Source organism: Cyrtonyx montezumae, unplaced genomic scaffold (assembly GCF_038088225.1).
Source record: "Cyrtonyx montezumae isolate F1298 unplaced genomic scaffold, pur_monq_1.0 scaffold_3, whole genome shotgun sequence".
In the NCBI taxonomy this organism is placed as follows: domain Eukaryota; kingdom Metazoa; phylum Chordata; class Aves; order Galliformes; family Odontophoridae; genus Cyrtonyx; species Cyrtonyx montezumae.
Genome location: NW_027072034.1, coordinates 46,337,085 through 46,365,028, shown reverse-complemented (window position 1 = coordinate 46,365,028; position 27,944 = coordinate 46,337,085). Strand labels below are relative to the sequence as shown.

At 38.9% G+C, this 27,944-nt stretch overlaps 2 protein-coding genes across 2 annotated transcripts in view; both read right to left on the bottom strand.

Moving 5' to 3' along the window:
- LOC136051374 (uncharacterized) overlaps positions 1 to 27,944 on the bottom strand; it is a 397,884-nt gene that overhangs the window by 84,849 nt on the left and 285,091 nt on the right. The window lies entirely within an intron of this gene.
- Positions 6 to 23,317, bottom strand: LOC136051373 (uncharacterized). Its single transcript, XM_065740783.1, is given in 3 exon segments — positions 6 to 174; positions 176 to 492; positions 23,147 to 23,317. Coding segments are annotated over 3 exon segments (657 nt in total).

Here is a 27,944-nt window from a genome sequence, read left to right as displayed (position 1 = left end):
TCTCACTAAACCATGTCCCTCAACACAATGTCTAAACGTTTCTTGAATACCTCCAGAGTCGGTGACTCCACCACCTCCCTGGGCAGCCTGTTCCAGCACCTGACCACTCTTTCAGATAAGTATTTCCTAACATCCAGTATGAATCTCCCCTGCCACAACTTGAAGCCATTCCCTTGTCCTATCACTAGTTACAGTAAAGAGGCCAACCTCCAGCTCACTACAGCCTCCCTTCAGGTAGTTATAGAGAGCAATAATGTCTCCCCCGAGCCTCCTCTTCTCCAGACTGAACAGTCCCAGCTCTCTCAGCCGTTCCTCGGAAGGTCTGTGCTCCAGACCCCCTCCAAAATCTCCAGAAGGTTTTGTTGCCCTTCTCCAGGGCCTCGATGTCTTTCTTGCAGTGAGGGGACCCGAAACTGAGCACAGTACTCAAGGTGCAGCCTCACCAGTGCTGAATACAGGGGGACAATTACTTCTCTGCTCCTGCTGGCAACACTATTTCTGACACAAAAACTGCTAATCATTCCTTCTATAGGAAGAACAAGCCTATAAATGTGTAAGTACTTCAGCTTTTCTTTCCTATCTTATTCACCATCCTTTCCATCCGAAATCACCCTTCACAGCAATCAGAAGTCATGCCTGGCAGGGGATCATTCACTTGGAGCTTCCAAACCATTCCCTCCACAAGTTAATGAGAAAAGCTTCATTTTTTAAAAAAAGTGATGTTCTTACAACCATCCACTGAGGTAGCTAATATAATCTTGAGACATTTGGCAGTAAAGTTACCTCTGAGATCTGTTTTACAGGCAATAATATATAGGGAAAGTACTGCACTCAGGACACACAAAAATCTGAAATCTAATTAATCTCCCTCATACAATATTCACTAGGGCACAAATATCCTGGGAGTAGCTTGTTCTAAAGCTTCAAAATGTTACAGCAAATACACATACACTGGTTGATACTGTTAAGCAACAGAACTGGTCTATAAACATAGCTTATAAAAATAATTTTTTCTCCATTAAGGAGAAAACATTCATAAAACACAGCCTATTAAAATTTTTTGTTATTATTTATTCTACCTCTAATTAGTCCTCAAAGCAGTTCTCTGATCCTATCTTGGATTAAGTAATATCTGTCTTATGGGTAATGAAGCAAGAAGTCTTATATATAATATTGTGTATATAGAGTACTAGTGCTTGTCTCACCAGTAATCACAGTATGCTGGAGTTGATTACACCACAACCTTGGAAAGGTGCAGATTAATCTTCTTCACTAGAACTTCACCTGGAAAAACCCATGTCCTCTCCAGAGAGAAACCACCTGGATGTGGTGATTGGCTTGGAACTCTTGGCTGGGTGAATAACACCAGCCTAGAAATGACAGAGGAACACAGTTTTCCTTTTGCAAAAATTAAACTGAGAGAGAAGACTTGAATGGATTTTTGAGAATATTCTGTGTGCATTCTAAAATGAGAAAGACATACAATAATTAATCTAATTATGTAACTATGGATTGTAAGTTATCAGTTAACACAAATATCCTGAATAATCTTCCACCTCAGTAATGAGGATTTAGCCAAGTGCCCATCTGAGTGCTTGCTTCTGGTTCTCTTTATAGTCAGCAGAGAAAAAGCAGATATATCTGGGATATAAGTCATCTGTTCATATACTAGACCCTTGGGTTAGGACACAGCTGTGGAAACCCACACCTTTAGAACAATATCTTCTCAGTGTGTTCCCATCGCTGGATTCCTACTGCCCATTTTTACTAAGGAATTTTCAAGTTATAATTGAATACAGATGATGTATCTCAAGAGAGCTATTATTTATATACTTGTTTAGAAAATCCAATTGAGCTGCAGCCTTGTGCAACTACTTAGAACCTGCTTAATCTTAGTGAATTAACTGGCTTGTACCAGTAAGGTTGCAATGTGGCATCATTTGTATTTTACATATCATATATACTTCATGTAATGCATATAGTAAATAATTTTCCTCATCATGTGGCAGTTTCAACACTATCAGGTACAGCCCTTTCAGTAAACCATGCAAGTCCTAGGGGCCAGTTTGTACATGACAAAAGTCCTCATGCCAACATCACAGCATGACAGTTGGTGGTGGTGCCTAACTTCCAGACAGTGCCACAGCGCATCCCCCTGAACCACGGGAAGCTGCTCTAGCAACATTGCTGTCCTCTCTCATCAATCAATATGGAGCTCAGAAACAATCCTAGATGCCTTCTGGGTTGCAAGAGGCAATGGGAAACAAGGAAACTCTGGGCTGAATGCAGCCACAATCAAAGGAGAGTGAGTGGGCTGCTTTTGCTACTTCTATACATTTCAGAGTCCCCAGCATGCTCTGAACCATCCTCAGAACAAGATATGCAGTTTGGAGTGAGAGGCAGACTTCTGAAAATGCCTTGTGCATCTTGCCCAGAATGCTGAGCATTTCTCTTGAAAAACGTCTCTTCTCTGTAGATGCGGTATGTAGAAGGAAAATATGTATGAGTTAATTCACATAAGTTCATGCCAAAAATCATGTTCAAAATTTTCCTGGTATGAATATGTCCCAAACAAATGCAGAGTTATAGAGGATACAGGCACATAACTTGCAGATTACCCTCAGCACTTAATTCTGCATCCTACCCCCTCATTTCTGTAAATACTGAAGAGGGAAGTAGCTTTTTAATTACAATTTATTTTTTTATATAGGTAATTGAAATATAATTGAAAATAAAAGGAGATAAAACAAATTTTACGAAATTATATTTCGGATTGTTGGGGGTTCATTAATAGAAAAGGAAATTTCTAATGGCTCAGATTCAGCTTTTCACAGATTTTCATTTATTTTACAGAAATAGTTAAACATTTTCTCTGTTTTGCTCACCAGGAAGTGCAGGCATCTCATTTTTAGTGCTTCATTCCTGAATGCTCAGAAATAGCTGTATCGGATGATATCTTGGAAAAATTCCAAAGTTCCTTTCAACTATAGCAAGTCCAGGATTTTACCACAGGCTAGATTTTGGAAAATACAGAAGGCTCTTAACTGGGAGAGATCAATGGAAACCTTAAGTGCACAAAGGAAAAAGTCTGGATCTAGCCACAGGAATCCCAAGATTAACAGGAGTAAAAACATCTTGGGTCAGACTGACACTGCCTTGAAAATCTACCTGCATTTACACGAATTTATAGCTTCTCAATCTCTGTGCCCATGATCTACTTACTGGACTACAGAACATAACACATGGAATTTTCATCATAAAAAATAGCTAGAGAAAAGCTACAAGTGGTGTTTTTATTAAGATAGCTCTTGAAATTTGAGTGCTTTGGATTGCTCAGTGCAACTTACTCGTGCAGACCAGACATAGCGGATGGGAGACGATTTTGCCAGAGATCAATAAAATAGCCCTAGACAAGACATTAAGGAAAGTGTCTGTCTGCTTTGGTATCCATCCCTGCTTTACCAGTGGAGATAATGGGTTTGATACCATGCCAGTTCTGCCATCCTAAAGAAAAGGTTATAACTAGTTCAACACTGAGTGCCTCTCACTAATCCACTATTTACCACAGGAGTCTAAGGCAATTATTTCTGCCTAGTTCATATGGCATCTCCAGCATGAAAAGGATATTCAAGTTCTATTACAGTTCAGTTTACAAGTAAACAAGAGAGAAACTATTTATCTTGCCTGTACAGCAGGATAACCTTTGCATTTTCCCCTTTGCATGCTGCAAATGAATGGGAATCTTTCTATCTTGAAATGAATTCATACCAAAAACCAAGGAAAGCAAGCATAAATATCATAAACTCAGAACAAAACATTGTGAGAATGGATCAAGTATAAGAAACTAACACCTTTCGAAGAGACAGAGTTGATATAAAGTTTAAAAACAGCTAAAATTACTTTATGCCAAGAAGTAGTATTTCTTCTGAGTATGATGAATATTTCCATTCAACATATTCTAAATACATGGCTTTATTTTATTTTTATGTCTCGTGACTGTTATGTATTAAACAGCAGCTACTTCCCAGTGAACAGAAATCAGAATTTATTTAATAAACACTAGATGAAACAAAATGCTATATTTTGGAACAGGTTGCTCATGGCAATGGTCACGGGCCCAAGCTGTTGGAATTCAAGAAGCGTTTAAACAACTCACTCAGGCAAAGGATTTGACTTCAGGTGGTCTTGTGTGGAGCCACTGGTTGAACTTGATCCTTGTGGGTCCCATGCAACTCAGGATATTCCATGGATTCATGATTCTGTGACGAAATTCTCTCCCCAGTCAGTACGAGCAAGACCATAGGCCTGAATTTACGTGCATCATCCCATCAGCTCATTCTCACCATGCCCTTCCCCATGCTCAGAACTTAATTTACAGTAAGTCTCATTTTTCCTCAGTGATTCACTTTCTTTAATCGAGAAAATTGCTAAGAAAATGAATCCTCTTTCTATGGTTTTCTTAAAAATCTCTTTCTTTTCTCTGTTACCTGCTATGCAAGTTACTTTGCTAAGTAACTAGGTGTTTTTCTCTGAGTGATTTTATGATAATTCAGTACATATTTGACTGTGTCAGAATATGTCTGCTTGCTCCTAAAATTTCCTTTTTCTGTTCTGGTTTTTTATCTGTCCTCCTCTGTGACACTGATTTTGAAGTGAGTTGTTTAGATCATGGATGCTGTGTTTGCATTTCTATTACAAAAAGTTTACAGTGTTCTTCATCACTAAAGAATAATAATTATATCAGAATTTATCAGAATTTATTGTTGGGGAACATTAGAAAACTAGTGCTGATCATTTTAATTCCTGTGAGCTTTGCTTCTCAGTTTGCCGTACTGCAAAGCATTACTTCAAAGGAGAGTTGACATGGCTTGATGCCACAGAATTATGCAGTGTCATTAAAATGTGAGGTGAAGGATGGATTAGAATGTTATCCATGAACTGCAAAAAAAGCTCAGTCTATTTTCTTGCACTGGGATAAATGAGGTTCAAAGGAATTGCTCTCAGAGCAATGAATGCTCTCTTATACAGTTTTCCTAGTAAGGGCTAATGCTGGAACAGCTGTGGCAATGCTGTTGCTCATAGCAGTGTTGATGCTCTTGCTCATAGCAGGAGAAACAAAAGTGCTGGCATACTCCTAGCCCACTACAACCCACTTAAACTGAGGAAGCTGTCAATTAGTTCAATTCAAGATGATAGTTGACCCCGCTCATGGCTGCTCCTAAAAGAGAAGGATACTTTTGTGCTAGCTCTGTGACAGTCACTTCAGGCTTTCTGGGTATTTTGTTTACATATTTAATTAAGTACATGTAAAGGGCGTATCTAGAGGGCAATGAGCTTTTCCAACTCTCTCTGAAATTAAAAGCATGATCAGTTCTTGAGGTTTTGAAGAAATATATTTATCCCATAAAAATACATTAGATAACCATTATGATTCTGAACCATTACAATAAAAGCAAATACGTTTATACTTAAGGGTGCCCCTCATTCAGTAGACAACGTCTGGCGTCTCCTTCTCTACACAATCAATGCTTTGCTCTTTTTACTTTATTAATTTTGCCTTTATGTTTGTGTTCAGGGTTCTTCTAGACGAAAGGTACTATAAATAATCAAGCTGCTATTGCTGCTGACTACAGCCTATTGCGTGATGCTGAAGGCTTCTGTTTTCCTGTGTGTCATACAGATTTGAAAGGAACTGCTTATGAGAAGGAGCAGAATTTGTCTTCATCCTGACAAGTTTCTCCAGAACAAATAGAAGGATTTGAGCCAGGGATCAATTCGTGTCTGTTGGAACTCACAGGTGGAAAAATATTTAATAACAAATTCACAGAGTTATGACAGTGCTAGATGGTAGTTCAAAGCCTTGTGCCATGTGATTGATTGCTTTGGAAGTCAAAGCTTTTGTTTATGTTGATTGATAGGTAATAAAAATTGCTGGCAGTTCAAACCTGAAGATTAACCCCTTTTCACATAACTTGAATTCCACTAAAAAGCATCATATTAAGGGAATTAAAAGATGATGATTAGATGGATGAGGGCACACAAATTACATAAGTAATTATTTCAGGGAGCTGTTGCTGGCTATTATTCAGTACATTGCCAGCTGAGGAAAAGTATATACGGTCAGTATTGGCTATATGAATACTTCTAAATAGCGGTATACGATGTTGGAACACAGCAGTTATACAAACTACTGTCTCTCTACAAACCTCGAATGGACTGATAGGATAAGCTTGTTTGAACACTCAAATCTTTTAGCACAGCCATAAACAACGAGCATGGATTCTGAGACATGCACGTAGGATGGAGAGCAAAATCTTGTGATGCCTGGACACATAAATACCATAGAAGTGCTGACAGAAAATTAGCTTAATATGTGTTTCCCTGTAACTGCAAATGGAAGCTTCTAGTACTGTCAGAGAGAATACAATATTTCATTAAGATTGAGGTAATTTAAAACTCTCATATCTGCATATCTAAGACATTGTCAGATCAGATAGATTCAAGATGCAGAAAACGTATCTTCTTGTCTCTCCCAGCACATGTTCTCCAGATTAGTTTCTTGTGAATGAATTAAGAAGTGTCAGCAAGATAATGGAGACCAAAGGAAGCCATCAGTGTATAGCATTCCCTGATTTTTCATTAGAGACATTTAAGTTCTGCGCCTGCTGTTGAAAATAGTGATTCAGATCTTTCAAAACTTGTTTCATTCTGCATAACTCTATACCTATACAGCCAATATTTAGTCAGGATTTTAGTCAGCCACCACAGTGTTGTCACTGAATTGCACATGACATAGCACCTCCATAAATAAAGAATGAGGAGGCTCCATCTATCACTGTTGAGCAGACCTCAGTAAAAAGTATCATCACACTCCATGGAGAAAAAGAGAGTGTGTTCCCAACATCGTTCTTCCCCTCTTACACTGAAGAGCTGGCAACAAAGCAGTGGCAGGCAGGCAGTGTGAAGAATGTAGCCTCTCACACCAAAGGCAGTGATCTCAGGGAGAGAAGGACTGACAAGGAATGGAGAAATGAAACCGTGAAAGATTTAGAAGGGTAGGAGTAAGAAGAAAGAAAATAAGGAAAAACAAGTTTAATACAAAAGGTATCAGGAAGGATACCTCATATTATAGAGGATTTGAACAGTTATTGTGCTGTTATCAAAGAGAAAGAGGAAACCTGCTTAAGCACTTAGCAGTGTGTGACTGATGGGAGTCCATTGCATTTCCCTGTCTTCTGCCCCTGTCAGCTGTAAGAGACAGGAAGCAACAAAGGGCTGAGGATCTCAGCAATAGAGCGGATGTTCTCAGCTACCCTCACACTTCCTCTCCTCTCTTGGTCTCAGTTTATTCTTGTATTTCCTCTGCAAGACTGGGACCTCAGCTTGGTGTCTCATCCAGTGTTACACAAGTCACCCATCTGGAAGCAGCCTGTTGTGCAGGCAAGGCAGTGTTGCCTCTGCTTTGCAATATGGATACATATGAAAAAAGAACAGCTCAGACACTACAGCAGTGAAATATTGGCCGCTTTGATTATTTTCACACATGCTCCACCTCTATCTCCTCAGAGAAAGTTATGGAATACTTATACTTTTATCTACTCTTACACCTTGGTAGCTACTCTGTAGGAGTGGTTGTACCTCTGTCACAGAGTTTGATCTTTTTGATTGAGTTGCTGTGGTTTTGTTTCTTTCAATGCCTCTTTTTACAGTAATGAGGATCTATTTGTAATACGTATCAATGTTTACTGTATTTATGTGCATAGCAGTATGAGTAAGATAAGACTGACAAAATATTTTCTGCTTCTGTTTACTGTGTCTTTTCTGCTTGTTTCTTCTGGCCCTTAAATTTGGTGTTAAAAGTTGTGTTAAATTCTGCCCTCACACACCACAAATAAGAGCAGCAAAGGAGATTTCTTAGCTTATTCCTTTATCTGCTAGCTTCCCAGCTTTCCTTCTGTCTTAAAAGAAGCCCAACGTGAGTGACACAATCATTTTATCTTTCCAGATGACTCCCAGTATGGGACTGTTAAAAAAAGCATGGAAATATTCAACAGCAAATACAGAAACTCTTATGTTTTTACCCCTTCTCATTTAACGTACAAAGCAGTTGGGGAAAAACAAGTTACCAATACTGGCAACAAAGATTTTCTTCTGGAAGAAACTGCTATTGTTTTCCCACTTCTTGCATACAACAACACCAAGAGAAATTAGGCAATGGTTAGGAGAAAAAAGCCCAGCAGCTGATTGTTACTGCTTACATGGAAAGCTTTTCTGTGCTTCTCATCCAAGTATTTCGGGTTCAGTTCATCAAATTGTGTGTTAAATATTCTTGGAAATATTATTAGTGTCTCAGATTGCCAAGTGCTGTGCCATTACTTTGAACTGAACCTATACACACTGACATTTTTGGCTTTGAAATTAAGTCATTGTCTCATGTTTGACAATGCACTTGGAGAAATATTTCCAAATAATGGCTGTTTGGTAAAGCAGCTTGTCAGTGAAAAGGTACTATCACGTCACACAGGAATTTCAAATCCCAGCAAACTGATGGTTCATCAGGCTTTCTTATGGCTTTTTGTGACTTCTGGCATGTGAATGTGACTCATAAGTTGATTAACATTAAAAGATAATTTGTCTTGACCATAACACAGTAGTCAAGGAAAGGCATAACCACTATTAAGATTATAAAATGCAAAGACATACACAAGTTCAGTTCAGGTAGAAGAAATTTCTCTTAAAGAATGCATATTGACTTAAGAAAAACAAAAATGGTTGAAATATTTAGAATGATTCTCTCACTTTGTCACTAGTATTAGTCCCATTATTTCATCCCACTAATTTTATCCTGCTTTCTACTGACAACTGATTAGATGACCAGGGTAACTCAGAGTTCTTTCTAGTAGTATTTGTATGTCATTAATTCTGAATTTTAGGAGTCTGTTGCCTGGTTTCAGGGCACTTTCCTAGGATACTTCCACTCACTTCTGAAATTCATTTTTCTGTTGGGTGTGACTAAGTCAAAATAACGCCAGAATATTCTGGGAGAAACATCTTTTCTCTTCATTCCTACTGAAGCAGAATGGTGCAATATTCTACACTTAAACATGTGAAAGGTCTGTGGATAATGCTGAGACAGGATTATTACAGATATTAATTCTTTGTGTCAGGCAATTTGATCGGTGGCTTTTCTTCAGTCAAAGGAGAATTTTTATTTAAAGCTTTTGAATGAGTTACCAAGCCTAACATGATAAATGACAGATATTTATCATGTAGAACTAGAGATTGCTGTAGTTCTCCAACAGGCTAGTACCAAAACCGGACAGTAGACTGAGTGGTGCTCTTCTCTGAAAACAAGTGCTCACAAAGAATGTTTCCACAGGGGGTAATTGTTTTTTGCTTCTTTTTATAATGCAAGCTTATTTAATTACATAGTAGGTCTTCTGTTAGTGTGCGGTTTTTACCAACACTGCAGACTGTAGTAGGAGTAAAGCACATTCTGCTCTTATCCATTCTAATTGATCTCTTTTCTCTTTCAGTTCAGCAAACTTTCCTCTTATAATCACTTGGGTAATACTTCTTCCCTTGTAAATACACAGTTTACAGTGAGAATTCCTCTGTTTGGCACCAAGTACTAGGTGACAAATATTACCCTATTGATGAATTCTTCAATATTTTTTTTTATTAGATTCTTAGTTATTCTTGTATATCAAACCTATATCATCATTAAGGTTAGGAGGCAACTTTGGTTTTGACTTCAGGTAACAGAGGCGGTACAATCCCACTATGTTTTTTTTTAAATATAATCATTATCTAATATCCATTACTACTAAAGCTCCTTTCAAATTTGAATCGAAAACAGAGAAATACTAACGAGAAGGAAAACATACATTACGTCAAAGAAAAGCTGGACACTGCAGTACGCAAACAACCAGCCTGTTTATCATTTTAAATCTAGCTCGTTGACCCTTCTCCTTTCAACCATAGCTCCTTTTCAGAAGCTCAAAATATGAAACAAATGAAAGCAAGACTTGTGAGACTGAATATCTGCCATAAAAGACAAAATGTAATAAAGGACATACATACATACATGATATGATGGCTGTTGTCTTTGGTGATATGTGAAGAGGTGAAACGAAGCAGGAGGAAGAAGAATTTAAAATGCATCAGAAGCTGTGAATCCGGAATACAAATACTTCAGTCTTATTCTGGAGTACAGGAGGTGTCCACTAAGCAATCCACACACAAATGTTGCTCTAAGAACCATGCAGATTTATGAGCATACAATCTGTAAAATATCTTTCTCTTTTATGTTCTCTCAAATGAGGAAATTATAACTACAAACAGAGATACACTCAGACTGATCTCTGATTTCTTATGTGTGTACACATTCTTGACAGTCTACTACCCAGCAATTTGAGAGCTTACAAGAGAATGTTGACCCATAACTGAATTCCTAGAGTAATGAACTCTCCTTTCAATTGATTAATATTTTTGTTGGAACAGGAAAAAATAAAGATCATTATAAAAAGTCACACTGCCTTTGAGATGAAGATGTGTAGTGAAAACACACCCTGAGCCTCTGAGCTTGAGCGACCTACATAACAGGATAGTCAGAAAGCATCTTTCAGAATCTTTTCACAAATGAAGGCAATGACAGCAGGAGATGACTGTTTCTCAGAGCTGAAGCACACTTTTCAAGTTGTTCATTTGTGCAGGAAAGTTGTCCTATGCAATGTAAGTAGTTTCTACAGAAACACATACTTAAATAAATGCCCTCAGTAAATACTGAACCTGGTATGACATTTTCAGTCAGAAAATCACAGTGCTCCCTCATAGCAGCTATGTTTTTCATTGATTACTAGTAGTATTTATCTGCAAAGACCTGAGCTATATCCATCAATTTTTTGCTAGTAATCCTCAGCTTACTAAGGAGCTTCAGTACTACAAGCATTTTCAAGGCTATTGTCACATAGCCACTTTTTCAGTTTTGATATACAGTTTCTGTCAAGATCAACCTTTTATGCCATTATAAATCATGGATTTAAGTTAAGCTTTGTCTTAAGACAAAAGTTTTCAAGTCTTTTTTTCTGAGCTGTTATCCACTTACTGGATAACACTGGACCATTTCTTACATCTTTTTATAACAGCTATCCTTTCAAATACTGATGTCACAGTTTAACAGCATTTTTATAACAAACAACATTATTTCTGCCCCAATAAAGCAGTGAATATGTCAGTAACCTACTCCATATGAAGATTTATCCTCAAGCCAGAACAGAGAAATTATAGATGAAATAACAGGGCACCAGGGTTTAAGTTTACAGTCCTTCCATCACTCAAACTGTTGTCAATGCTGAGCAAAAATCAGTAATTAAGTTCCTCTGGGAACTAGCTTCCAGACTAGCTACTTTTGCAAAGCCACTCACACCACCTAGGTGTCTTCAGAGTGTTACATCATGTTATCAAATATTAAAGAAAATATTGAAATGGACAGAAATAATCAATGCCATGGTTAATTTCAGGAGCCAGCCCAATTCTCACTGACAGCTATTCTTTGGAGCTTGTGCCTTGGAGTAGATTTAACTCCACATGCAGCACATAGAATTTTTGTACATATCCTATGCGAAGTTGCACTCCAAATCCAAAAGAAGTTTTAGCAATACATATCTTTTACAGATTGATTCTGACAGTGAGGTTGGACCAGATTAATTCCAGAGGTTCCTCCCAACCTCAACCATTCTATGGATTTTCATTAAAGAACACTCAGGAATTTGTCTGCCACTGAATCTGCCTTCTGGAAAGAGCATGTATGAAAACAGCCCAAGCAGCATCTAAAGTTTCATCTCTGGCAGCAGAGCTTTAATTGTCCTGAGGGATGGCCATGCACAGACAACTCCCAGCAGCTGCCTTGGGACCACAGGCATGAGTGCAAGGATTTGGGCAGAGAAGGAAGAAGCCATGGGCCGGTGCCATGGCAAGTGGCCAAGTAGCACTGTCACCGAGGTCATGGGTGGAACAGCTCCTGCAGCTAGGGGCCTGGGCAAAGAAAATGGATTTCATGTGAGAAGGCTGTGAGAGATTTGCTGATACACAGGCATAGGCATGAAAACACTATCCACCATGTCAGGGAGGCATTCAGGACCATGTGCACAAAAACAGCCATGATGGGATCAAAGTCCTTCAAGTCTTGACCTGTGCACCTAAATATCAACTTCAGTATGTTGCAAAAAGCATAATTAGGAGAATCTGTTTAATCTAGCTCTTGCATTTGGATTTTGCTGTTGTGATGTTTTTCTTCAGAAGGATGATTTCTCAAGGAATTTGAAATTCCAATGTAAGAAATACAAGAAATGTTCCTGAATCCAGACAAAGCATTTGAGTTCAGTTCAATTACTCAAATACTTATAACCTCTGCTCTTTTTATTGGGTGAATTAGGAGGTCTGCAAAGACTGCACACATTTCAATGAGTTGGCAGAAAATTGAAATACTCAAGTGTTTAGCGTGTATTTGGTTACTAGCATAAGCATGTCAAATCTTACCTTGTTGTTCCACAAAATGAAAGTATCCTGCATATAAAAATGGTAACTTTTAAACTTTAATCACCATACTGTTCAGCTGTGACACCCTATGATCTACCCACTTGGAAATGGAAAATGAGCTCCACCCATTTACCAGATGTCTCATCTCCAACATGTCCAAATGGACTCAAGCCTCCTGTGAGAAAGTCATCTGAAGTCCATGAAGTATGATGCTGTAGTGACTGGAGGGAAGCCTCTTCAGAACGTATGAGGTATTTGTTCCTGGCAGCATAACAGTGAGCACTAAGATTGAAATAACTGTACTGTATCATAATGATACCCAAATGCAGATTTTCCTCTAATTCCGACTAACTCAGCATTTAAAATTACATTTCAGGATTTACGTCCTTGTTCAGCAGATGCCTCAGAGAAACAGGCTGTGCCATTTTCAGGACAGGCTGAACATCAGAGTTGTTATTCCTTTCAATATTTCTTTATTCCCAATATCATCTGAATATCACCTGTGGTAGAAATCTGAGTTATTGCATGTGATGAAAAATATTTTTGTATATCAACATTGTAAACTACACACAATATCTTAACATTCTTCATTAAACTGAGCAATTGATGTAGAACTGTTGTTAGATTTCTATGTGCCAGTTAACCTTGCAGTTCCTCAATAACTGACAAGTCTGTGACTTACTAGACATTATCTAAAAGACCACATTTGTCAATTGTGATTGACAATTAATATCTATTTGTAGTAAAAGCATTAGTAGAATAGTCTTATAAGCAGGAAACTCCAAGTTTTGGCAAAAGCCAGAATGCACACAACCTCTAACTCCTAAATTATGCTGAATTCCTTTCTAAGTCACTAAGAGTGAGAACCTCTGCACAGGAGAGCTGTTGCTCATAGGGGAGAGGCTACAAAGAGAGAGAAGCTGAAGATCAGCAGATTATGTTGTGGTTTACTTAGATCTGTAAAGTTTGATTGTTTATCAGGACTTCTTAAGTTTTTGCATGGCTTTTTTTTTCCTATTTTCCTTTTTTTTTTTTTTTAATGGCTGAAGAGACGGTCCAATCATGTGAAGGAGGTTTCTTTCTGATGAAAGTACAGAAGAGGAATCACACACATTACTGTAGAAGTTTCACCAAGCGATAAAGTAAAAGGAAAGAGGCAGGAAATGGAGGTTTTATCAAGTCTACATGTACGGAGGAATGAGTGGGCATTACTCACATAGGTATGAATAGCATTTAGATGTCTGCGCCATTTCTCATTAGGGCAAGATGTTTTGCATGCACTCATGATTATGGAAATAGAAACAGATTGTGAGTCAGAGAAGTTGATTCAGAAAGAATATATGAAGTGAGAAGAAAGGTATGATTGCAGCCATTAACTTTGCCTGTGAAAGGTAGTAAGGAAAGACCGGTCAGAGAAGCAGTGCAAAGAAGGCATCCAAAGGGCAATTGGGCAAAATTGCCAAGATGTATTGACAGCTAAAACTACAGGTATTTCTACTGTACTTTGCAGATACATCTGCATGTTACAGATGATCAAATGACAGTTGATGCAAATCTTTCAGGCCCTTCTTGCTGACATTATTTCCCTCTACATTTACATTCATTAACTAAGACATGTTTGTATTTTGACTAAACAAGGTAAGTTATAAATTCTTCCCCAAAACAATGTAAGATGTCAGTAGGAGTGCTCCCACAGGGTATATATATAGAGTACATAGATATTTCACTTCTTGAATTTTGATTTAATCTGATACTCATAATCTGATAAATAAGTTTAGCTCACCATGACTGTTACTACTCTACAGAAGAAGCCATTGGCCTTTTTCCAACATTTTCATCCTTAGATAGAAGACAATACAATCAATATGGAATTGGAAGCTTGTTGAAGTTCAGGAAAGTTTTGCTGACCCAGGAAAGATCATGAATTGATCATTTTATTACTTTTTGAAAGTGACCTTTGTAAGGAATATATTTTTCAATTCATTATTGAAGTCAGTCCCACAGCCCAGTCGTGCATTATCCCGTATTTATGATATAATACAGAATACATGTGTATTCTGTACTATACATACATTATATATATGTGTGTGTATATCTACATTAGACATACGTATTGCATTATATATATATATAGCCTTGAGAGTAGCCTTACTGATATCACTGGACAGTTACAGCTTAGGATATCTACAGTGTTACAAGTTTTGAAGACAGTATACAAATCTAGAGCATTTTTCCCTAGCTGGGGAATGTTTAAGAGTTAATCTTAAATAGAAGCACATTAGAACCTAGTAGGCATTTTTTTCTATATGATTGGAAAATAAAATTATTCTTCTACATCACTACACACTGCCTCCATTGGTGCTAATTGAAAATCTTGTTGACAACACCAACCTTGGATTGTACTGGTGAGGACTTCCTATCTGATCTTAAAGTGACTCTTTTAATTGGCTTATTGAAGGTGAGAATGGCTATGGACAAATCCAAACACTCTCTGGTAAAGATACAGCAGATTCAGATTGGAAATCCTGTGATTTCTACCACAGGAAATCCAGCAATCATCCCAAGACAGGGAGACTGGCAGAGTTCTGCTCCACAAGTGTTTCGGGTTTAGCTGCTCTGCACTACTTAATGTGTACTACTCTGTACAGTAATCAGTCCCATCTGGCTCCCGGAAGAGGCTCTCAAACAGCTTCCCAGCCAAAACCAACAACAATAATCAAACTTTATTAAAATTTCTCCACAGGCCAGCCCATGAATGGTTTTTGCTGTAGTGTATGAAGCCCCATATGTTGGGTTAACACAAAAAATTGTAGCATCAGCTTTGAATTCCCCACTTTTTCCTGCATCAAATCTCTTTTCTTCTGTGTTTTGGATTTCGTAATACCAATGACATCTGAGATTTTCTCTGCTGACTCCCTCATTTCTGAACAGCTCTGTGCAATATGAGTGTTTGTCCAACACAGTGCAGGGATTTAACCATCTTCTCTGAGATGTAAATGTACAGTGATTAACATCAGTAAATCTTACTCTGAACCAGGTATGTTCTTTTGAATGGTTACATTTATGCCTATCAGTAGCTTTCTGTTGCATGTTTTACCCTAAGTCCTGAACATATATCCCATTAGGGAGCTCTTCTGGTGTGAATAAAATCTGGAGCCCACAGTCCAATTGAAAGAGTGGCTTATCGGCTGTAAATCAGTCATTTCTGAAATTAGTAAAAAAACCCAAAACAGCAGGACCACCTATCATCAGAAATGCTACTTTTTTATTATTTTTATTATCTTCTGAGAACCCTCTTGTCTGTCGTTCCATTTCTTCTATTTGTATTCTTCAGAGAGCATATAATTATTCTTCAGAATCTAAGCTACAAGAGTTTTACTTCACCCATAATTCTCTTTCTGATAACTCAGCATTCAGTAGTATGATGACTAAATAAATTTCATATGACTTTTGTCATCTTCCATCTACCTCCATCTTCAACCTCTTGATATTTATTTTTTTTCTCTCTTGATCTTCCAGCAGTTATTCATGAAATTCTCTTTAAAAATATTTATCTGTTTTTCTCATATTCTCAAACGATGCTTAGGAAGAGTCTCTTGACTCTGAAATTAAGAAGAATATTAAGAATTAATAATGAAATTAAGCTTCCATTTTCATCAGAAATGGGGAAGATTTTTGTGCATTACAATCAAGAAAATACAACTTAACTGAAGATTAAGATTTTTTAGAAGTGAGATTTAATAGGCAAAAACCCTAGTGTCTGTAAAACTATTAGCTAATTCTGCATAGAGTATTTTGTAAATAAAATATCACAGAAATCCTTTTTTTTCCTATAGCAAAATCAAGTGATTTATGCAACTCTGCTGTGCTTTTCACCCTTCGTTTCAATGAGTCACACAGTCTGGATAATAGTGGCCTCGCATCCTTTTCAGTTAGGGTTTATTTGAATACTTGCTAATTTTTCGGGGCCACTATAGTCAGGGAGTTACGTATTAAAGGGGGTGTGCAAGATTACAGCTTTTGACACTCTTCCGTCTCAAAAATAAATATAGCCATTATTATAAGATGAAGTCATCTCCTGTTTTCATGAGAAACAGGGAAAAGCTCTATTTAAAAGAAAAATAAAGAATAACTGGTCTCAAACTTGCACCATAAGGAGCCTTGGGTCTGGGTAACCAATGGAAGGAATTCCTCATTCAATTGCTAAACTCAGCCCATGAGCTGAACGCTCAGGCAGGATGGGGCATGCACTGGCAACTGTTACTGTACCCTGAGAGCTAAAGTAGCTCCTGCAGTCTTTCTACACCGTTGATGGATAGCTAATACATACAACAGCATGCATCACTCTACCCCTGCACCGTCTTTGGCCATATATCTGCAAGTGCAGACTCGTCTCAGAAGTAAGTGATCAGGTTCATACAAGTCCATGACTGGATTCAGTACTAAGGGTAAGATAGCTGATAAAAATATTTGACATTTTACAGTCCTACAAAATGAAATCAGAGGAAAAAACTCTAATCAGCCTCACCATTTCTTGTGCACTTCTGCAAATCCTTTAAATTACTAAGTTGTAATGGTAAACTATTGCATAGAAGGGAGCAGAAAAGACCTTAGCTCTCATCCCAATCCTTATATCATTCTTCAAACATCAAACTTTCAAGCATCAAACATCATTCATTATTTTCTTCAGTAATTTGGGTACTTAATATATAACACCATGCAAGCATAGATCTAACCACTTAAGAGAAGAATACACCTTCCTCTCTATATGCCCTCCTCCCCAACTTTGTCAGTTGTGAAAAAAAGAGCAAGCAAAATCTTTCTATAATTTTGGTTTCCATGGTTGCCAAGGTTTGTGCTTATCAGATCAAATGCAGATGCTCACATCTGCACAGTCCTGGGTGCTTCCAGTGCATGATCTCTTTTACCCTGTATGATATGAATCACATAGAGTGCCCGTTTCTTCAGAGGGCCCTTGGTGAGATGTACTTCGCTGAGACTGCAGATATTTAGTATTCTAATCTTATTCAAATTGTCCAATCCAAAAATTAGACTGCTTAATTGGCCAGACAATCAGTCCAGTATACCCATAAACAGGCATGTTTAACAAGTTATCTAAAGATATTTCAAGCAGAGTGCTGGCAGAAATATAAAATAGGTGGGGGTTTTATGCAAATATTTCAGATGATCAGATGCTAGAGGCCTTATTTGTTAAGGAAAGAAGTACATAGTTTCAGTACATAAGCAAGGAGATTTTAGCAAACATTTGGTCTATCTACAAAGGTAGATAGAGAGACACTGAGAAGCTAGAACATAGCAATGAACTGGTTCAGCTTGATGAAAAGAACTTGAGAAAGAAGCAGCCAAAAACATAACAGTACATCTAAAAAACCTGCAAAACCTCCATAGCAGAAGATTGAGAGGGCTTCTCCATTCAAAGTATCTACCCTGACTACTTACAGCTTCCTTTTCTCCTGAAGTCTGACTTTTAACTAAAATATGAAGCTGCTAAAATTCACTTGGAAACAAGGATGAATGATCATTATGAATGCTATCAAAGACCCATTGACACCTCCAGGTGAACTGTTGAATCAGGATTTAAACTGGTAATTGAGCACCTGGGGAAGGGGTGTGACTGGCTGAGGGGGCACAAGTTTGCATGCTGGGCTCAGTATTTGGGTCAGCTATTGAAGGGAGAGCATCTCTTTGATCTAGGCTGCTACTGGGGAAGAAGTGCTGTATGGTTATAGAGAGCCCCTTTACCAGTTGAGTGGGTTCATCTCTTCTTTCTGTATATGACTAATAGCTGACGTGCAAATACTCTGCTTGGTATCACTAAGAATCTATCAGAAGCCATTTTGTTTCTTCATGACCAGAACAATGTGGAAAGAAAGAAGGAGTGGATATGCTTATGTGCTGTAATAAAGCATAACAAAGAGACTTATTCCAAGTTAACAGTCAAGGTCATCTCTGATAGCATTGGACAACCATGTCTTAGCCTGGGGCTACGCCTCAGATAATGAGTCTTGTGGAGAGTATGTGTCTTCTACTCGTGGGCATAATTTGGCATCTTCATGTAACACTGTTGCATGATTCAGATGCAGCAGGTCTCCTTGAGGCATAGGTTGCTCAGCTTGATGCTCTGCCATGAGGTGGGGACATGCTGCAGCGTGCTTCTCTCTACGTTTCCAGAAGCAGAGATGTACATTGAGCAAAGCCCTCTCAGACCACTGTGCCATCACTAGGATCCAGATGCACCAGCATGTTCTTGCTTTAACTTGCTCTTGGCACTGTAAATCTTCAGATGATTAAATAACATGACGCAATTGAGATCAGAATCTCCAGAAATTACTTGCCTATTTGAAAAATGACAGCAAGGACAAGACACACATTACCTTTCCCCCATACGCAGACATAAATTAGCTGAAGTGCCTCTGAAGCTGCTGCACACAGCTTTGTATTCTTCTAATAATTTTTTATGGCTTTTATAATTTGAAAACAGAAATCCTATTTCATAAAATAAATCTCACAAATCTTACAATCTTAAGCACTGTACACTCCTGCCAAAGTCCCCAGTTCCCTTCTCTACCTTTGGACCACATCTTTGCCTTTTTGTCTTAAGTAGAACTATTCCTATCTACTGAGAATAGTGGAGAAGTGGCTACATCTGACAAGTAAGTCAATGGTGCATTTAGTTTCCTTTAAATCCAAGAGGAAAAAAAAAAAAAGGGTGATATCAATTCTCATAATTCTCAATGAACTCGTAGTCAAGACTACACCTGTGTCTGCTATTCCACAGGAGTGTTTCTCTGGTCTTTCCCTTCTCAAATTCCTGTTATGTACCTGCATCTGAAGGAGGGAATGGTTCAAGCTCAGAATTTGTTTCTCTCCATTAGTCTATTCAGAAGTAAACATGTCATTTCCTTCAGCTGTTCGTGAAGTCTCTGTCTCTCTCACAAAAAGGTTGTCATGATCAAGGTGAGTAAGAATGCAGACCCTCAGGACAGAAGAAGCTGGAAACTCATGGCCTCTTTCCTGCATCCGGTGGCCACTTGACAAGTTCTGTTGGGGATGAACTTGAGCCTGGGCATATCTATCAGGGCCAAAGCTAACAACAATTAGATCAGTCTTAGTGACCAATTAGTCACTCTTCTGTAGGAAGAAGGATCAAAGAGAGCTGGACATTGTTACTGGGCTGCTTTCCACAACCCAGATGACTGGAGCATTGCTAATGTGACACCCACCTATAAGGTTCATAAGGAGGATCCAGGGAACTACAAGCCAGGAAAGCAGGTGCTGCCTGACTAACCTGTTCTCCTTCTATGACCAGGTGACCCACCTGGTGGGTGATGGAAAAGCTGTTGATGTAATCTTACCAAGACTTCAGCAAATCTTTTGACACTGTCTCCCACAGCATTCTCCTGCAGAAGCTGGCCGCCTGTGGCTTGGACAGGTACACTCTTTGCTGGGTAAAGAAATAGCTGGAGGGCCGGGCCCAGAGAGTAGTGGTGAATGAAATTAAGTCCAGCTGGTAACTGGTCATAAGTGGTGTTCCCCAGGGGTTGGTAGTGGGGCCTGTTCTGTTCAGTATCTTAATTGATGACCTGGATGAGGGCATCGAGTGCATACTCAGTAAGTATGCAGATGACACTAAGCTGGGAGGAATTATTGATCTACCTGAGGGTTGGAAGGCACTAAAGAGGCCGTGAACAGGTTGGATTGCTGGGCTGAGGCCAGTGGGATGAAATTCAACAAAACCAAGTGTCGAGTCCTGTGCTTTGGTCACAACAACCCCATGCATTGCTAAAGGCTTGGGGCAGAGTGGCTGGCAAGCTGTGTGGAGGACAAGGATCTGGTGGTGTTGGCTGATCTCAACTGAGCATGAGTGAGCAGTGTGCCCAGGTGGCCAAGAAGGCTGATAGCATCCTGGCTTATATCAGAAATAGTGTTTGCAGCAGGAGAAGGGAGGTGATTGTCCTGCACTGGTGAGGCTGCACCCCAAGCGCTGTTTTCACTTTTGGGCACCCACTACAAGAAAAACATCGAGGCCTTGGAGCATGTCCAGAGAAGGGCAACAAAGCTGGTGAGGGGTCTGGAGCACAAGATCTATTGGGAGCACTGAGGGAACTGGGACTGTTCAGCCTGGAGAAGAGGAGGCTCAGGGGAAACCTTATCACTCTCTACAACTGCCTGAAGGCTGTGGTGATGTGGGGGTCAGCTTCTTCCCCCAGACATCAACTATCGGATGAGAGGGAATAGCCTCAAGTTGCATCAGGTGACACTGAGGTTGGATATTAGAAAAAAATTACTCTCTGAAATAGTGGTGAGGCACTGAAAGGGGCTGCCTATGAAGGTGATAAAGTCACTGTCCCTAGAGGTGTATAAAGAAAGGTTAGATGTATTTAGGGACGTGGTTTAGTAGGCAGTATTGGTGGTAGGTGAATGGTTATATTAGATGATTTTAGAGGTCTTTTCCAACCATAATGATTCTGTGATTTTTTTTTCTTTTCAATCTAAGTATCTACCTGCTTTGCATGTTACACGTTTGTACAGACAGTGAGAGAACTGTGCTTTCAGAAATAGCTAACTGCATTCAGCACCTGGCTGATAACTCTGATTCTGGCTTTCACAGGGTCACTGATTCTTAGGTTTCAGCTACAGTTCAAATATTGCTGTGCTGTCATTTCTGGATGGGCTGAGATTACAGCCTCTTTAATAAGGGAGTTATGTTTATCCATTTAGAATGTTTACAGCACAGAAATAAACCAAAGGACAATAAACTACCTCTCTGCTTTGATCAAGGTAATTTTTATTTACCAAAACAAGAATTAGAATCTTGAGAGTATGAAGAGTGGATTTCTGTCATGGAAAGAATCATATTTTTTTTTCTTTTCATGCTAAATTGAGCTCTAAAGCCAGCAGTTACCATGAAAGATTTCCTCCTTCAAAAATTTACTTTCTATGACTCAAAATTTTCAGCTCAGTAAACATCATTTTGAATATATTCTTTGTAGAAAAAGAGTGTATTCTGAAGTGATTTTTTTTCACTCTGAAAACTTTTTTCTCCAGAAGTGACTCCAAACAGCAGTGAAATCTGTATCAATTTAAAAAATGCATTTCACTAGCTCAATCTCCTTTCTGGAAACAGCTGTTGAACAAATGTAGTTTGGACAGCACTCATGGCATCTATATGGGTAGACATGAGGAAATATGTCTTGTTTTTATGTTATGATCAGGATAGTTCAGTTGTTAGAAAACTTTAGCTGCAATAAAGAAAACTTTAGCTACAATAAGCTTGTCATCTTCATCAGGAGACAGAATTTGAGCTGTACAACTTTCCTGTTTAATTTTGTTTTTAAAACAAAATAAGAATACCCAAACTCAGTTAGCAGAGATGGATTTTAGGTAGTATGATAAAGCTTAAACGGAGAGCTCTTCTTTCTCTCCCAAGTGCATTCAGAAGCTACGGTGTGATATATAAATATATACATATTAAATATATAAATGTGCAGCTATTAAATGCAGTGGAAAACACTTATAAGAGTTGATCTGCTTTTAAAAGCTCATTTTCCCCTCTGTGTCAGTATCAGAGAGTGGGAGAGTATTCCTCAAGGAGTAGATAACTTTAACCAGTACTTTCACAGACTTGTAATTAAAAGACATTTAAAGTATATACATATATACATATCGTACCCTATTTATGATCTGTTGATCCTGTACTGCAAACAAAAAGCAATCTAAGCAGAAAGATTTTCCACAGTCCTTTCCACCTCAGTGAAAGATGTGTCTCTCCCTTTTATTTTCCAGCCATTACTATTTCAGCAAAGTTCCTTTATGGGATAATCAAAGGAAAACATACCGGAAATTTCTGTCATAACTTCAGAGTTTTATACCCCAAACAAGGGCCAGATGCATACTCTAAGACTGAGTCATAGTGAGGGACTTTCTGATTATTTAATTATAATTTTTAATTAGTGTGAGAAAGTTTAATTGATCCTAAACAGTGGTAAGCAGTTGACAAATTATGAATTTGATGCCTACAGAAAAAACTAATGCTGTAAGGAAGGCACCTTTACAAACTTCTCACTTGTAATCTGTTACATTTCAAAGAAATACTTTTTCCAAATGTCTTTGTGCATGTGGAATTACTATCATCTTTGAAGTTTAAATCATTTTTAAGATCTGGCTAGAGGCAAATTAGATAAGAAGGTGGCTGTGCAATTAAACTAATAATTTGGAAAGTTCACATGGATGTTTGATCCAATTGCTTATCCTGATAAAATGGTGCCAACACTATACTGACTTATTTTTTGCCTGTAAACTTTGTTGCTGACAGATTTGAGAGGTGCGTGATTCAGTGCTTAGCACTGGAAACATGTTTCATTCGGTTTCTGAATAGTTGTCCAAGATGAAGGCTCTGGTAAAGACTCCTGTGGTGTAAATTGACTTCCAGATGACTTGGCCACGCTCACTGAGCTGTCTTGATGCTGTCTTCCAACTCAACCCACTGAAACAGGGATTGGTGACATCTGCTTGAGGTAGTGCCAGACCCCTCAAGTCCTACGTGTGGACGCAAGTCCCACATCCTACTCCTCTTCACACCCACCTGCCAGGTCCTCATTGCAACTGTGCCTGGTGCCTGGGCAGAGGGCTGCTCTGCAGCTGGAGAAAGGCACCACTCTGAGATAGGTGTTACTGCAACTGCCACTCCCACAGTACACAGTTTCCCTGTGTTATCTTCATCACATTGTCTGGCATTCTCATCACATACCTGCATTGCTTGATTAAATTTCTGCCCCCATCCCTAAGCCCAGTGCACCTTTCCTGCACATCAGGATTTTGCTAACTGCAGGGGTCTGTTGTGCTCAAATGCCAGATCTGCATCTCCTTTTAGATTATGTGGGTTTGGACTGTCAATCACTTGCTGACAAATAAATCAATCTGTGGAGCCAAGTGGTTTTGTAAAACGCTTTCTGAATCATATCAACCAGATGCCTTTACAACATTGCATTTATGACCAGGACTTGAAAGTAAGGGATTTTCAAACTAAAGTGTATCTTTAAACTTTTTTGAAAAGTCAACTAGCAGTATGAAACAATGGTCGGCAACAGGGGTGTTGTTTGGACCTCTGTATGTACATAAATCTTCACTGCAGTGGAGAAACTCAAGCATGGGTATTTTCACTTTTCAAGAAAAAAATGAAGTCTCATCTGTACTTGCAAGAGAAAAGAGCCAAACTTTATCCAGATGCCTTTCATGAAGCCCTTGGAAGACAAGCCCCTTTAAGTTTAATCAGCGAGTATACAGAGAGATTCACCCCAAGTGAGATACCTGTGTTCTTCTGAGATTTCTATTTGTCTCCTGTTGGTTTGCCTCTTTGGATGCCTGATATTTTTAAACAGTAAGAGTAACATTTTTAAACACAGTAAGAGTGAAGTATTATCTGTTTTCTAGATCTGGAAATGGAGATGTGCCAGGAAACACACAGAAACACTGTGTTAGAGTAAAGATCACACAACCCGGGAGGCTCTCTTGGATCATGTCAATAATGGGAGACTTAGGACAAGGCTGTGAGAAACATACCTAGAGTTGTATTTCTCTTGTTTTCTCTTCACAAGTCCTAGCAACTGTGAGCTTTGGGATGTTCTCTGATGTAGAGATGCATCCAGAAGGCAACATTCAACATCCATCAAAGGAAAAGTGAGCTAATGGCTGAGAAAGGATCAGATCCAAACTGAGAGCCTTCTGCCTTGTAGGCTGGTTCCTTGTAGGATTCTAAAGCGATGAAAGTGTGGAAAAAACATTCTCTGACAGCTCAAAGACAGAAATCAACCTGGTTTCAAGGACACAAGATTTTCTCATTGACTCCCATAAAATTCAAATTTTCTACCTGGAACTCAGATCTACTGAAATGTTTGCAGGTGTTACAAAACCCCACAGAGCTATTTGTACGGTTAAGTTTGAGGTCTGTGAGACAAAGCAATAGGAATCACTTACCTCTGTCATTACGTTCAACACGCTCCGCAAGAAGAACTGCTGAGTCCTTCCAAGAGCACTTCAAGGTTTTCTTTGCTGCAGTACCTGTCGCAGAGGATTGTATTTCCATTATAATGTACTGCTTTAAAATTCATCCCATCAAGGTACAAAAAGCATCTATTCTGATGCTACGGTTTTAATAATGAGTATTTCCCTTGTTGGATACAATTTTCCCTAGTACCCTATGCAACCAAAGAGAGGATGGAGCTGCTGCAAGTAAGGTCAACCAACAACTGAAAGAATTAAGCATTCAGCTACCAGACATCATTCATTCATTAGATTGTGTGTTACACTCACTAGTGATCAACAGTGATTTGTTTACTCTTAAAAGTATAATGCACTTCCAAGAAATCAGCTGTGTTGCACCTGGTAGGGCATTTGTGGTGGATGGAGGGGTAGGTTCTGCAGCTCGTTCCAAGAAAACCAATGCCTTTGCTTCAATAAAAAAAATCAGAAAAGTGCAGAGTAAGGAACAGAGGGCAGAAGGAATGACACTGCAGCAGCAGAAGTAGCTCAGCCCCCTGGAAGCTGGACAAGATTAGAGAAGAACCTCTGGTTTAGCAAATAAATTCTATGAAGCACTAAGAATTTCAGTTTGTGCTACAGTTAATGGGCACTCAAAGTCCTAAAGAAGGACAGATATTTCTGAACTAAAATTTTTACTCAGCTCTTCCTTTGTGCTGAAGAAAAAAATAAAAAAAAATAAAAATGAGTTCAAAATCAGTGAAGAGCTGATCCAACAGATTATGCAAGTAAGATTCTTGCCAAAAGGAGTACTGGAACAAATGAATAACTTAAGGAAAAATGGAAATACAGTGGTAACATCTAAAATGATTTAATGAGGTGTCTGAACCCATAAAATATGACTGTTTTCACTGGACTAGAGAACTGAAACATGCATTTATGTTTCAAAAGAAAAAGAGAAGCTTAAATGTCACCTTGGCAGTTATTAAACAGGTGCACTTATTTCAAAGGGAAATTAAAAAAGGACTATGGCATAATGCATAATCACATCAGGATGACATGACAAGCTAACCCAAAACACCTTGGAGAATGCTGCTGTCAAGTGAGGAGAGGAGATGACTGATGCAAATTTATGACCTGCTGCTGCTTAGCAAGAGTAGTTAACGGAGGCACAGTTTCGCTGTGATGACCACATCCTTTCTAGAAGCAGAGTTTGTAGAGAAATGGCATGAATATTTCTAGACAGTACTGCCCTGTGCTAGAAAATCCCAAAGGAAGTTACATTTGCCCAGACATTTTACCTAAACCACTTCCTGATCCGAAGAATTTTGCTAGCAGTTTTCTAGATGTTGTATTTGGATTTTCCTCTTTACAACTATATTCCTTCATATACAGTATTCAATATTGCAGGAAGATAAGTTCATAAAATGTAATTGATGCCTGTCCAAGCTAAAACCCTTGGATATTGCACAAGCAAGCAAACAGAAAGAATACTAAACAAATGTTTTTAGGCACATGTGAGGATCTGCATGCCTCATAAATCAAATTTTTGCAGTCCCTGTGGGAGTACTGACCAGGATGACAGTTCCATTTTGGCTGTGTAATCTTTTACCTTGCTGAACATCCTTTCATCTCCATCTTTAACATAATTTCCTAAGGGCTGCTAGCATAGACATAAAACTAGAGACTTGCTAAGTGAACCAGTTCTGTCATTAAAACATAAACATCTCGGACAACAGAACAGAAGAGAACTGATCTGACGCATCACTTTGCAGATCTCCTTGGCAGTGAAGCTACCTGACTTAGGTCTCCATCCCTGCAGGAGCCTGACCAGGGTGTGACATACCAGTCACACTGCACTGAGATCTGCTGGAAGATGTTTGGGAGAAAAATGTCGATGTGCCAAGAAACAGACTGCAGAAACAAAGCTGCTTTAGACAAGGGGCAATACAGGGAGTAGAAACAGGTGGATGAGCTAAGAGAGAAAAATGAAAAGGTGAGCTTGGCATTGTGTGCATACTTTTTATAAAAAATTTTTATAATCTTTCTATGAAAGGCAGACATAATTTTTAGTACATTCTATTACTGGTTATTTTGTTGTCTATTTTTCAAGATTTGCGCTTTTGTGTACTTTCTCTGTTTTGGTCTTAGAATTGTAATATCATAGAATGGCTTGGGCTGGGAGGGAACCTCAGGGCCCACCCAGTCCCAACCCCTGCGGTGGGCAGGGCTGCCCCCAGCAGCTCAGGCTGCCCAGGGCCCCATCCAACCTGGCCCTGAGCACCTCCAGGGATGGGGCACCACAGCTTCTCTGGGCAGCTGTGCCAGTGCCTCACCGCCCTCTGGGTAAATAATTTCCTCTTTATATCTAACCTAAATCAAATCCTTTTTAACTTATCATTGTTACCCCTTGTCCTAACACTACACACCTGGTAAAGAGTCTGTCCCTATCTTTCTGGTCAGCCCACTTTATGTCTTGCTTCAGTTACCTTCCAACTGAAGTCCGACACGTAAAAAGGCTTTTTCTTCTATCATCTCCTCTCTTTTCTCAGTATGTCCCCATTTGCCTCATCCCAAAAAAACTAAGTGCCGATATACTTTGGTTAAAGGCTTGGAGGATGAGCAAACATTTATAGTAAGACTCAAGGCTAGTTGCCCTCACTAGACTAATCCATATTCCCTCCTGCCAGCTTAGAGGTCCTGTGAAAGCCACCACCATGTACAAAACCTCAAAGATACTCTCTCCATAGAGTAGTCCTACCTCTTTCTCCTGGTAGCTGAAGGGCTAGCAGCCAGCAGACAATATTTGCTTACATCCAACTTAAACCTATCTGAAAAACAGAGAAAATGGTTTTAGACATTCTTGCTGCCTTCAGTAAGAAAAATATCCCCACAATTACATGTACAGAGCTTACTTTACTCACTCTAACCAAAAAGACACCTTTCTCACTCTTTCCAAAGCTTAAAAATATATTTCCTTCTGAAAGTGATACAGAAATATCACTTGAATAAATCTCCAGCTTTTTGCCTTTCTCGCTTTTCAGTTAATCTCGTGCATAACTGGCAATACCAGTTTCACCTCTGGAGCTGGCAGCTGGGGAAATTGATGGAAAAAATTAAGAGTGCTAAGGAGGCAACACCTTTGAAATCCACTGATAGGACAGTTAGATAGGCAGGTCATGTTTTTGGGAGTCAGAACAGTGGGATTTGATGAACTGTGGAAAACAGCTACATACTTAACCAGCTGAGGACACACTGTACTATAGGGTGTAATCAATAACAACGTGCCAAATATGATTCTCCTCCAAGTCATGTTCCTTTTTGAGCGCTTTCCTTCTGTTTGCAGCAGCATGCAAACTGCTACAGGCTACTTGAGCGTTTGCTTCTTATATCTTCCTATTTCC